At 46.1% G+C, this 13,102-nt stretch overlaps 1 protein-coding gene across 2 annotated transcripts; it reads left to right on the forward strand.

The window, feature by feature from the left end:
• Positions 1-1,496: 1,496 nt before the first annotated feature.
• On the forward strand, positions 1,497-8,757 carry LOC136651844 (olfactory receptor 4M1-like). 2 transcript variants are annotated; one of them, XM_066628564.1, is made up of 2 exons: positions 1,497-1,507; positions 7,836-8,757. In XM_066628564.1, exons 1-2 carry the CDS (start codon positions 1,497-1,499, stop codon positions 8,755-8,757), a joined length of 933 nt encoding a protein of 310 aa, XP_066484661.1. The 2 variants fall into 2 exon arrangements, with proteins under 2 accessions (XP_066484661.1, XP_066484660.1); XM_066628563.1 differs by lacking the exon at positions 1,497-1,507 and adding an exon at positions 1,780-1,788 and having other exon boundaries at positions 7,834-8,757.
• The last annotated feature ends 4,345 nt before the right edge of the window (positions 8,758-13,102 follow it).

The following is a 13,102-nucleotide window of genomic DNA, read 5'->3' on the forward strand; positions in this document are numbered from 1 at the left end:
GATTGCAGCCCAAAAAGTATTTTAACAGTTGACTGGACAGTTAGATTAGATGGATAGCTTAAATGGAAATTCAGAGGTCTCTCTGCTTCTGGTCACATCTGTCTGTCAAGCTTTTGAAATCACAGGCAACATTAAAAAAAAATAATCACTGCTATTTTTCTTTGGCTGATCACTTCACCTTGCTGTGTTTATTTTTCGATGATCAGTGTCCATTTAAGTATACCCATTACCTTACAGATTAACTTCAGTCATGTGTGATCTTCTGCCCTTGATGATGTCCATCAATGTCTTAATTTAAATTTGCAAAGCAAAGTGCACATCCATGCTCTCTTAACATTAATTCTTCTGCAGTAGGGCTTAAGGAGTACACAGTCTTACTTACGAAAATAAGAACTTGAAAAATACCTTGCTAGATTAGATGCAAGTTCCCCTAGTCAAATTTTCTTTGCAAGATTTCAGCCTCCAGCATGTTTCATCAAAAGATCTTCCTCTTGCATTACAGCCATTTGCCTTCATAGAAGTAGTGGTGGACTTCTGTCTAACTTCCACCATCCCAAACAAAAGCATAGAACAGTATAGTCATACCTCCCAAGGTTGCATCCAGTCTTGGCACACAGAGACTGCACTGCTGCCAGGGCTTGTCAGCAGGATGATATATCAGATCTGAGGCTGGAAGAGGAGGGGGCAAAAAACAGTGAATGAATCAATGGTTCTTGAGAAGCTGGTGATATGATGCTCTTAGGCTGTGCTGCAAAGGGAGTTATTAAAAGCCATTTCTGCCCAATGCATATATGCAACAGGGATCAAATGTGTACGCCTGTGGGCTGGGCATAAATGGGTTAAAATGTGATGACTCACTGCTCATCTGTAGTGGAAAGTGGACTAAACCTCCAGAGCACAGGGAGTGAGTGTTGACATTCCAACATTGCTTGTGGAGAGGATACATAAATTAGGATATGGGGAAGTTGATGTGTCTACGATGAATATATAAATCAATTTCATAGCTGTTAAACCACCTTATCTCCTAAGCAGAGAACTTTAGGTGCTATAAAGCCCCATGAAGGGATAATTCAAATGTGTCATGAATAAAGAATTCTTACTAGCTTCTCAGTGGATCAGTATCCACTGAGAATCCACTGAGTATCCAGTCCCAGAATTTGACAAGCCAGGAATAATTCAAGTGTCTTTCAAGGTTTTTTCTTCCAGCATACCAGATGAGAACAAAAAATATATTACGTATTTTACAGGAAAGATTGCACAGTGCAAGCCCACGTATGCGCGCAGATACTTTGCTCATGCGCATCATTGGATCCCACCAGTCTGCACTGATGGGTGATTTAAGAGGCTCCTTGTGGAAGCCAAGTTACCCTGAAGCAGGGGTAACTTATTTCTGTTAAATATAAAATTTATATAAATAAGATGGAACTTAGATGAGTGAATAAATGAATGAACAGGCTCATTCATTCAAACTCTCTGGCCCTTAGAACACCCTGCAGATGCAACCAGAGCACAGTTCCAGTCATGTTCGGCCAAGTGGGCCAGAGACTTTCAGGCTGGCCACAGGCCGGATAGAAGCTCATCGTGGGCCAGATATGGCCCCCGGGCCGGGGTTTGGAGATCCCTGCCCTAAAGGGTAAATGTGTACATAGGTACCCAATCACTAAGAGACTGCTACATAAACTGCTTATACACCTGAGTGCAAAAAGAAACAACCGCCCCATCTGAATTCCAGCACCATGGACAGAGCTTTCTCTCTCACTTTGAACACCTTGGCTATCAATGGAGGTAGTTCCCATTTAGGCAGGGTGACTAGATGTCATAACTGCAAAAGAGGACAAGGTACCCCCAAAATGTAGGACATCCAAAAATGTAGGACATGACAAAATAAAAGCTAAAAACACTCATTGACCTCATGTGGTTAATTTAAACACTGTATTACTTATTATTAAATTTAAAACTATATTACATATAATTTATTCCATATATGGCACAAGCCTAAACAGGTCTACTCAGAAGTATGTCCTATTGTGTTCAATGGGGCTTACTCTCAGGAAAGTGTGGTTAGGATTGCAGCCATAATTTATTAATTCCAAGAAGGCTCTGTGTTACCTGCTCACAGGGAAAAGAAGGGCATTAAAGATTTTCCAGGACATGAAGCTAAAAAGGAGGACATGTCCTGGAAAAAGAGGACATCTGGTCTGTAGTGACATCATGGAAGATATTACCGAGGAGATAGGGTGTGGTGTCCACAGTGCCCCTTGCTCTAAGTAAATGCAGGGTTAAAGCCCAGGTGGTGGCTGGAGGTGTGCTGCACAGCTGCAGCCACTAGAGGCTAAAGTGAACCTGCCAGCATATAAACAACACCTGGAGGAACTAGTGGTGTGGGTTGTAGGAGGAGTGAATGTTTGGAGGACAGGAGCAGACTGTGACCAGGCATATCATTTCTGGACTCTGATTTGGTACCTTGCATTGACTAACTGGCTTACCTGGAGTCTGACCTTGGACTGTGACCCAGCATATTGACTTTGGACTCTGATTTGGCAACTTTTGTTGATTGGACTGGGAACTGACTCTGGCTTTTGCTTGCTGTACTGGTGAGTCAACCAAGGGAAACTAATCAGCCTTCAGCAGGTATGAGGCCCAGTGGGGAGGAGCTGTGACAAGACATGGTCACCTTGCATTTAGGTGCCTCTATTATGGAATGCTAGCCTCAGGAAGCCTCACAACATTGCTGACTGATGTAAAGACCTTAACATTTGTTGCAACCTTCTAGATGTTTAGACTGACCAGTTGCTGGCTTTCAACTTGCTTTCTATGCAGAGGCTCTGCTTGCTGCTTTTTGAAATGGCCATTGTTTTGCTGTCCTTGAAATCTTTTGGTTTTTGTTTTTTAAAATCCTTGTCAAACATTTGAAAGCCTTTGGACTAACCACACAAAATAAGCAAAATAATTAGAACTCGTGCAAGGAAAGCGCCCTACAGGTAGACCACAGCTGCGATACAAGGACATCTGCAAGAGGGATCTGAAGGCCTTAGGGATGGACCTCAACAAGTGGGAAACCCTGGCCTCTGAGCGGCCCGCTTGGAGGCAGGCTGTGCAGCATGGCCTTTCCCAGTTTGAAGAGACACTTTGCCAACAGTCTGAGGCTAAGAGGCAAAGAAGGAAGGCCCATAGCCAGGGAGACAGACCAGGGACAGACTGCACTTGCTCCCGGTGTGGAAGGGATTGTCACTCCCAAATCAGCCTTTTCAGCCACACTAGACGCTGTTCCAGAACCACCTTTCAGAGCATGATACCATAGTCTTTCGAGACTGAAGGTTGCCAATACTATTGTACAGAGAATACTATTGTATCTCTGTTTCTGTATTGGCAATACTATTGGAGCTTTCTTAAAGGCTTGGGCATCCTGCACCTAAGCCAGGTCAGCACTGGTAGCCCAAGTGCTGCCCTGGCAATTGCCACCGTGTGAGTGCCATAAGGCATTTTGCTGCCAGCAGGGATCACACTGAGCCAGTGAAAAGGCCAGCACCAGGCAACCCAGGGCCTCTTCCCCAGTAGGGTGCTGCAAACAAGAACCCGGCAGTAGGTATCTCCATCAGGTGGCAAGGAGGATTCTCAGGGTGGGGAGAATGTGGGGAGGGGCCCCACAGAATGTGGGGAGGAGTGGAGGAAAGATCGGGTCTGTAAGGGGGCAGAGGAGGTGGCAGAGCCAAGTCACCTGACACAAACCTCCTGTTTTGCACCAGATATTTTTGGCTATTTTTCAGGGTTGGGAATGACTGTGGCAAATTTGCCACTAGTGTCCCATTGTGGTCCTAGGAACCCTGGTGAGTGGCAGCCACTAGCATTTTCCACCAGCAGACCACAGAGCAAGGTTTTACTGACAGTGATTTTTAAAAAAATGCATGTAACATGCACATATAAGGGGGAAGAAATCATGTGCTGGGATTCTGTATTGAAACTAATGGCACAGCCATATATTTCAGGCATGAAAGTTAGTGACCTTGGGCCAGCTGCAGTCTCAGGTACCTCACAGGGTTGTTGTGAGGACAAAAGGAGGGAAGGAAGCCTGTCCAGCACGCTGAGCTTCTTGGAGAAAGGACGGTAGAAAAATGGGGAAAATAAATTTTTACTTGAAACGGCTCAACAACGAAAAGAGGGGTGTTGAACTGCAACTCACGACATTTGCACACCTGCTTTTTAAACTATAGTGGGGAGAACCCTATCACTATTATGCACACATGGTGAAACCCTAAAGAAAGCCATTAGGAGCAGAAGAGAGGGTGTTTTGCCAGATTCCCGGTCCAAGTTTCACTTAGAGAATTTATGCCCACTCTAAGCTAATTAGCTCCCCTTCTTTCCCCAACAATGACCCTAGTTCTGCACTGCTGGCCCCCACCACCAGGGTAGCTCGCCTGTTCAACCTGCCACTGGCATAGCTAGAGGGGGGGTGGCGCACTAAGTTTTGCAGGGAGCCTTCCTGCAGCATGCAAGTGGCTCCTCCCCCTCCCCTTGGGAGCCGTTGGCCTCAGTTTCCCCCCTACCCACATGGCTCCCAAGGGGAGGAGCCACTTGCACATTGCAGGGAAGCTCCCTGCAAAACTTAGTGTGCCACCCCCCCCAGCTACACCAGTGCAACCTGCAGAGGTCCTCCTTCTTCCTCTCTCCTGCCACTACAGCAGCATCTTGGTCCTCAGCAGGTCTTGGGTGTGGCAGCCACACACCTATCTCCAAAGTCCATCTGTCCTTTAGTCAGCTAGTCCATCAGCAGTTCTAATAGTCCATCAGCCATTAGTTCCTCAGTCTATTAATCCTGTCTCCCTTTCTCAAGCTTTCTTCCTTCTACTCCCCACATCCCTCCCCTTCCTGCAGGTGCTGTTCTTATCCCTGAGGGCCCTATTGCCTTTGAGTAGCTGCAGTTGTGCAGCACACTCACTGCAATCTCAGGCCCTGCTGTGAACCCCATGCTTGCCTGCCAGAGCAAGGGGTCCCTGTCGACACCACACCCTATCTCCTTGAGGGATCTTGCACAGTTCCATTACAGAGGACAGGAGAGAAGAATGACTTCTAAGGAGAAGCCAAGAGGGGGGGAAACATGAGAGCAGGTCGGACATAGCCAGATTTGTTGCCATCATTGGGTTTGTCTGGGGAACCCAAAGACAGAAAGGGAACACTTTGGGGTACAGGGAAGGAAGGAAGAAGGAAGAATTTGTGGGGAAGAAAGGGGCAGGGTGCAGCAGATCAGGCTTCAGCTGGCAATGGTTGCCTGAATTGAGGGCTATAGACAAGAGTGAGCCCAGGAACAGGTCATAGAACACTTCACCCACTCACAGAGGGGGAGTTAATCACTATTAGCCAGTGCCACAGAGGCCAAACTCTTTTAACCCATGTCACAGAGGCCTCCAAAGAAGATCCACCTTGAAGGACCCAATGGATCAGTCGGGGGGTGGTGGTTTTAGGAAAACTTTGCTTCTTTGGAGGCCCCCATTTTGGCCAGAAAAATGAGTTACAGGGCTCCTTACTGGAATTTGTTAGTTAAGTTATTAACTAACAAATACAAATATATTTGCATGACATCACCCACTCTGCTGCTGGCTTCGGAAATGCTGGAAGTATAATTGGAAGGCTGGAGGACACGGTATTTGTAATTGGCAGGATAATGCTTATTTCTGTGCTCTGGTGAAAACCTGCCTGGGAACAATGAGTGGGTGACCTTGGGCCAGTCACTCTCACTCATCCTTGCCCTACCTCACAGGGTTGTTGTGAGGGCAAAAGGAGGGAAGGAACTGTGTGAGGGACTGTCTAAAAATGTGAAAAATAACTAAATAATAACCTGACTTCAAGCACCTTCCTAATGCTTTTCATGAAAACTGATAACTTCGTAGGCTAGAAGAATCAGTTGACTACATTCTGGTGCCTGAAGGAGAAAGTCACAAGGATGCCCCCCTGAAATATGATAATAATAACCTAATGACTTAATTTCCTGCCCTTTAAGAATCCCACCACCCTCTGCTTGTTGAAGGGCAAAGCAAAGGAACACATTTCAATCCTCAAGTTTCTAATGCTAAGGCTCCCTCTTGTGGTCAAAGGTTGCTATGTGCTCTCTTCACCCTTCATAAAGTCAAAAACATGGGGAAAGATCAGGCAGGAAATTCTGAGAAGAGCAGGCCAAAAGGCATGCTGTTGTAATGATTCTGGCTGCAGACCCATTGCCGTTGTCATATCTTGCTGTGACTTCCAGTTGCCTGGGGATCTTCTCCTTCGGTGCCCCACTGGGAAACCCAAACTGTCATTTTAATAATTCCCCTTGCAACCTACCTCTTGCCTGGTGGCTTCTCATGCTCTCTTGGGTCCTGGCAGATCCAGAACTTCCAAACCCATTAAGCCATTTCTTAAGCCCAACGTTGCATATAGGCAACAGGGACCAAATGTGTACACCTGCGGGCCAGGCAGAAATGGGTTTTAAGATCCTTGCATTTTTTAGAGTAAATTATATGTCCTGGGGAAGGTGTTCTGCTAAGCAGAGCAAGCATTTAGGTGGCAGAAAGAGGCTGCTTTCCCTTCACAATCCATTGTAGCTGGTAGGTGCTAACTCAGGCTTTGCTATTTTAAGATAACGCAACTGGCTCCAGGGAGTATGCTTTCTGCAAACCATTTCAGAACTCCCTCCCTCTACTACTCTGTGGAAAATACACTGAGATGGTGTCTGTTTTTATTTTTAACTTTGAGTTTTGCATCTTTACTCCGACAGTGGAAGTTGGGCTTTAAAAACAAAGAAAAGCGTGACTATAGCGTGAGTATTCTGAGAGTAAAGTGTGATTAAATAACAGCTTCAGCAGGAATTTCCAAGCAGTTCCTGTGCAATTTATTTCACGGATCAACTGTAAATTTGGTTTGGATGTGCTGCCTTTCTCCCCCTGGTCATTTTCATCTTAAGCCAGCCCCAAAGTCTCATCTAGTCTCATCTAAGCCTCCTGAAAGCTTGCTGTCTTTTAATGTATGGGGGTTCTGTGCTTTTAACAGCCTCACGACAAGGAGAAACCTAACAGGTGCAGCTCTTCTCAGCATGGAGAGACTCAGGTGTATCTAGAAATGGGAACACTGAAGGACATTCATATTAGAAGAGCATACATTTGAGGCTCTCTCTCTCTCTCTCCCTCTCCCTCTCCTGTCCACCTTCCTACTTCTTCTACTGGTCCTCTCTCTTTTGAGCCTGTCACTAGATGGATGAGTATGGGCCCAATCCTCCCCAACTTTCCAGCACAGATGTAGCTGTGCCAACAGGGCGTGAGCTTCATTCTGCTGAGGAAGGACAGGTGCTTAGGCCTCTTCAAGGTAAGGGAATGTTTGCTCGCTTACCATGGGGCTGCATTCTGGCTGCATCAGCACTGGAAAGTTGGACAGGATTGCACCCTAAGTGGATAAGGGCGCAATCCTAACCCCTTATGTCAGTGCTTTCCAGCATTGACATAAGGGCAGTGCAGCTCTGAGGAAAGGAAACAAACCTTCCCTTACTCTGAGGAGGCCTCCATGAGTGACACCCAACTGCAGGATGCAGCACCTGTGCCATTGGCACCGCTATGCCAGTGCTGGAAAGCAATGACATAAGGGGTTAGGATTGTGCCCAAAGTAGATGAAAGTGCACCATTCTTTCATGCCCATTTTCCCACTATTAATCTGATATTTATCTCCTCTTCGACCATTTCGTCCTTCTTTCCATCCAAACCCCTTTTCCCATCTAGGTCCACCCACTTAAACCTTACTCCAGGGATGGACAGTGGCACAGGCAGAGCCATACTGGTAGATTCACCACCCCCAAAGTCGGAGGGTGAGAGAAACAGTTCCGAAGTGACAGAGTTCATCCTGATGGGGCTGTCTCATGAATGGGGAGTTCAGCTTTTCCTCTTTGCCCTTTTCCTGCTCTTCTACTTGATCGTTCTTCCAAGCAACGTGCTGATCATTATCACCATCAGGAGTGACCCCCACCTCAACTCACCCATGTATTTCCTGTTGGCCAACCTGGCATTCTTGGACATCTGGTACTCCTCCATCACTGCCCCCAAGATGCTAATCGACTTCTTGTCTGAGCACAAGATCATATCCTTTGGAGGCTGCATCGCTCAGCTCTTCTTCCTCCATTTTGTGGGCGCCTCCGAGATGTTCCTGCTCACCGTCATGGCCTACGACTGCTATGTTGCCATCTGCCATCCCTTACACTACACCACTATGATGAGCCGGCGACTGTGTATCATACTGGTGCTCATCTCCTGGGCTGGTGGCTTTGTCCATTCCTTCATCCAAGTCGTGCTGATTGTCCGTCTCCCTTTCTGCGGCCCCAATGAACTGGACAACTACTTCTGCGACATCACCCAGGTGCTGAGGATCACCTGCGCGAATACTTTTGCTGAGGAGATGGTGATGATTTTCAGCAGTGGACTCATCTCTGTTGTCTGCTTCGTGGCCCTCTTGGTTTCCTATGCCTTCCTGCTCACCGTGTTGAAGACGAACACCGGTGAGTCGGCCAGCAAGGCCCTTTCCACCTGCTATTCCCACATCGTTATCGTCATTTTCATGTTTGGCCCTGCGATTTACATCTATGCCCGACCCTTTGACGAGTATGCCCCTGACAAGGTGGTCTCTGTCTTCCATACCATCATCTTCCCACTCCTGAACCCCATCATTTATACCCTCAGAAACAAGGAGATCACAACTGCAATGAAGAAGGTGGTCCTCAGATACCTTCTCTGCAGGAAGTGAAGACAGCAGAAAGCAGATGTCCCAGGTTTTCCCTTATGGCTGAGTAAGGGAATCCCTAACAGCCATTTTGGGTTCATCCTCATAACCAAGGGTGAGCAAACGCAATCTATTTTAATAGGGAAATGTCACCAGGAATTCCAGTGATTACTTGTACTTAATATTGATCTTCCTCTCCCCTACAAACACAGCTGCTCTCTTACACACATGCACGTATTATATAATTGAGATACAAGCACAGAAAAATATGTCCCATTTTCAGTTCTTAAATTATCAATGATTATATCCTGGCATCCTCTGCTGGGTACCCATGTCTAAGAATTAGAGAAAAAAAACAACTAGCAATGATGTTTTCACCTTAAAACTGATATAACCTGGTTAATTTCAAGGAAAATCAACTATGTTTTGTCCAAGAAAGTTTAGTGGCATCCCACATAAAATGTTCCCTGACCTAGAGGTTTCTTATTAACAAATATTTGTATTTATAGAGTATATTTTAGTAAGTAAATATTAAAGTGTACATATTCAGGGTCAAAATGCACTTTGAAAGTGTGTTTTCCTTTTTAAAAAAGAATGGGGGGGGGGTTGTGAAATATGGCACTATGGTGAGGATAGGGGAACTTTGTTATGTAGCTCCCATTGCAGTCACATTCCAGCACTGTTTTCAGTAGGGAAAAGTTTCAATTGGCTTTCAACTGACATTCTTCTCTTACTGTGAATAGTGGCCTGCGTTGGTAGTGAGTGGGAAATTTTAATGCCTCCTAACCCTGCCACAGTTACATTACATTTTACATGCTCCCCCCATGCTCTATTATTTTCTAAAGAAAATAAAAACATGGCCAACACACACATTCAAAGAAATGTGGTCCTTTGATACTAGAGGCCGTGTTTCTTTCACAGCCCACAATCCAAGGAAATCTCTGCTTCTTTAGCCATGTTCAGTTGTACATCTCCATGGGAGACAAATGTGTGAAGACTTCTCTAGAACATGCCAGTGACACAGGCACTTCACTCCTATCCTCCTGGGATCAGCACTCATCTACCGTGATCACAGGGAATGTTATCTCCTCGTGATTACCACTCTGGAAAGTTCTGGAAGCTCTCCTCATACATGGTCATGTTGCTCATGGCTTGGGCAGGGGTGAAGCCAAGCACCCACACTGTCAGCACATCTGAGGAAGTTCGCTCCCTGTGGATATTAATGGCTGAACAGGGATTTTATGATGGAAACCTCCTTCTGTCCTGTTGAGAACTCCAAGCTTGAGAACTGTCCTGTTGAGAACTCCAAGGTCTTTCCAATACCAACATCTAAGAGTTCATCACAATACAACAGGTGACAACCATAACACAGATATATGTCAAATGAAAATTCCAAGATCCCTTTGAGTGGCATCAAATTCCTGAAGGACCACAGGAAACATTTTTTGTCCGTAAGCAACTTGCTTGCCCAAAACCTCCCTACTATTTACCTTGAAAGGGAGAAGAGTCAATTCAGCATGTGTAGTCCAGGTGAACTACCCCCCCCCCCCTTCTTGGAGACATAAAGGGCACTGGGTTTTGGTTGCAGTGAAAGACATGTTCATACATCTCTAAACCTGAGTATGTCAGTTATTCAAATGTTATTTATTTTGCCTCTGAGAAAAAGGTCATTAAGTTCTTCCACTACATTAAAACCATGTTGGTTCCGGTATGAATCCTTGCTTGGTTGTGAAATGCTCAGTGGGTGATCTTGGGACAATTACTAGTGTGGCCTGTCTCACAGGTGGTTGTGAAGAGAAAACAGGCAGGGGAGAATCTCAGATGCCACCCAATGCTCTTTGGGGGAATGGTGGGATAACAGTATAATAAAGAAATCCAACAGCCCATTGATATGATTGGTAGTGCCTTATTTCATACATTGTTTGTTCTCTTCTTTCACTTATAACCACAAAGTAGGAAAATGGTTCCATACCCTACTTAGAACTATCATTCCTCATCTATTCACAGGCCCCACAAAAATATTTCCGAATCCCTTGTTAAAATAATTCACCAGAAAGATATGGAGTTTGTTGAATGTGTCTGACAAGAGGGGAGGAGAAAAAGCTCACACAAAAGTTACATAAGAAGAGCCCTGCTGGATCAGGCCAAAGGCCCATCTAGTCCATTCCTGTGTCTTACAGTGGCCCACCAAATGCTCCAGGGAGCAAGTCCAGCTTCCTGTATCTCACAATGGCCCACCAGATGCCTCAGGGAGCACACAAGTCAACAAGAGACCTGCATCCTGGTGCCCTCCCTTGCATCTGGCATTCTGATGCAGCCTACTTCTAGAATCAGGAGGTTGCACATACCCATCACAGCTTGTAACTTGTGATGGACGTTTCCTCCAGAAATTTGTCCAATCCCCTTCTAAAGGCATCCAGGTCAGCTGCCATCACTACATCCTGTGGCAGGGAGTTCCACAGACTAATTGCAACTTTATTGTTCTCCTCATGCAGCAGCACTCCCAAAATGGCCACCAATGGAGCCAGAGTTGCTTACCTGGGACAAGGGGTATGTTGCAACCGTTGCCGTTGGTAACCTTCAGTCCTGAAAGACTATGGTATCGCGCTCTGAATGGTGGTTCTGGAACAGCGTCTAGTGTGGCTGAAAAGGCCGATTTGGGAGTGACAATCCCTTCCACACTGGGAGCAGGTGCAGTCTGTCCCTGGTCTGTCTCCCTGGCTACGGGCCTTCCTTCTTTGCCTCTTTGCCTCAGACTGTTGGCCAAGTGTCTCTTCAAACTGGGAAAGGCCATGCTGCACAGCCTGCCTCCAAGCGGGCCGCTCAGAGGCCAGGGTTTCCCACTTGCTGAGGTCCATTCCTAAGGCCTTCAGATCCCTCTTGCAGATGTCCTTGTATCGCAGCTGTGGTCTACCTGTAGGGTGCTTTCCTTGCACGAGTTCTCCATAGAGGAGATCCTTTGGGATCCAGCCATCATCCATTCTCACGACATGACCGAGCCAATGCAGGCGTCTCTGTTTCAGCAGTGCATACATGCTAGGGATTCCAGCACGTTCCAAGACTGTGTTGTTAGGAACTTTGTCCTGCCAGGTGATGCTGAGGATGTGACGGAGGCAGCGCATGTGGAAAGCGTTCAGTTTCCTCTTCTGTTGTGAGCGGAGAGTCCATGACTCGCTGCAGTACAGAAGTGTACTCAGGACGCAAGCTCTGTAGACCTGGATCTTGGTATGTTCCGTCAGCTTCTTGTTGGACCAGACTCTCTTTGTGCAAAATAATTATGATGGTGATAATAGTAGAATTAATAAAGATATCAACTTGAATTACTGCCAATTATCAGTAGGGCCTGCTTAGCATAGCTAGAGCTCAAAAGGAGTGAGATGGCTGCTAAAACCCTCTCTGTTACTTTGGACAGTTGTAGGGCAATTCCACTTAAGCAACTCTTGGCTTCATGGTTGCCATACAAAAAAAATGTGGGGAAGATATTGCGGCTATCAAATGCTGAATGTTCCTGCCTGAATTAATAAGTATCAGAGTTGTACTTGGCTGAAAAATGGTTAATGCAATTGTTCAAACCAACAGCAGATGGCACTGAGACAGTGCAGACTCTCATATGTTCTTTAGCTCTGTGGCTAGACTGGAATTTTTAAAGCAGCAGGTGGTATCATTTGCCGTCCCACCAGGTTCCAGAAGATCTAGGACATGTCTTTGCATTCATGTGTTCATTGCAAAAAGCACATTTGTCCAGGGAAAACTATGAGGGAGAATCTGTGCATGTTAAATTAGTCAACGGGCAGCCCAATCCTTAGTTGCCCGGCATGTGGAGCTGCCCTGGCACCTAAATGGCTACCACAGCATCCTGAGTGTGCTGAACAGTCGGTGGCAGCTCTTTGGGAGAAGGGGACATTTGTCCACTTCCCCTGAGAAAGGGAAGTCGTCCCTCAGTGGAGCTACTCAATTCTGCGGTGGCTGTTTAGCTGGCCCCCGTGTCAGGCTGTGAGGGCTCTGGATCTGGTGGAGTGTTCACCGTTGATGAGCCAGCGCACAAAGATCTGAATCGGACCCTGAGGCCCTATTTTATTAGGGCCTTGTGCCAGAACTAGTGTTTCTGCAGCGCAACATCCTTTATGGTGATGAAAAAGCCAGGCTACTGTGGGATGCTGCCAGGCCACTGCCACAAATGATAAGAGGTTTAATGTATATGGAAATGGCTCCAGGAGGCTCCAAAAAGGCTGGTAAGTTGGCAGCAGGGACAATAATAATAATAATAATAATAATAATAATAATAATAATAAACAGTATTTATATACCGCTTTTCAACTAAAAGTTCACAAAGCGGTTTACAGAGAAAAATCAAATAACTAAATGGCTC

Source organism: Tiliqua scincoides, chromosome 5 (genome assembly GCF_035046505.1).
Source record: "Tiliqua scincoides isolate rTilSci1 chromosome 5, rTilSci1.hap2, whole genome shotgun sequence".
Lineage (NCBI taxonomy): Eukaryota > Metazoa > Chordata > Lepidosauria > Squamata > Scincidae > Tiliqua > Tiliqua scincoides.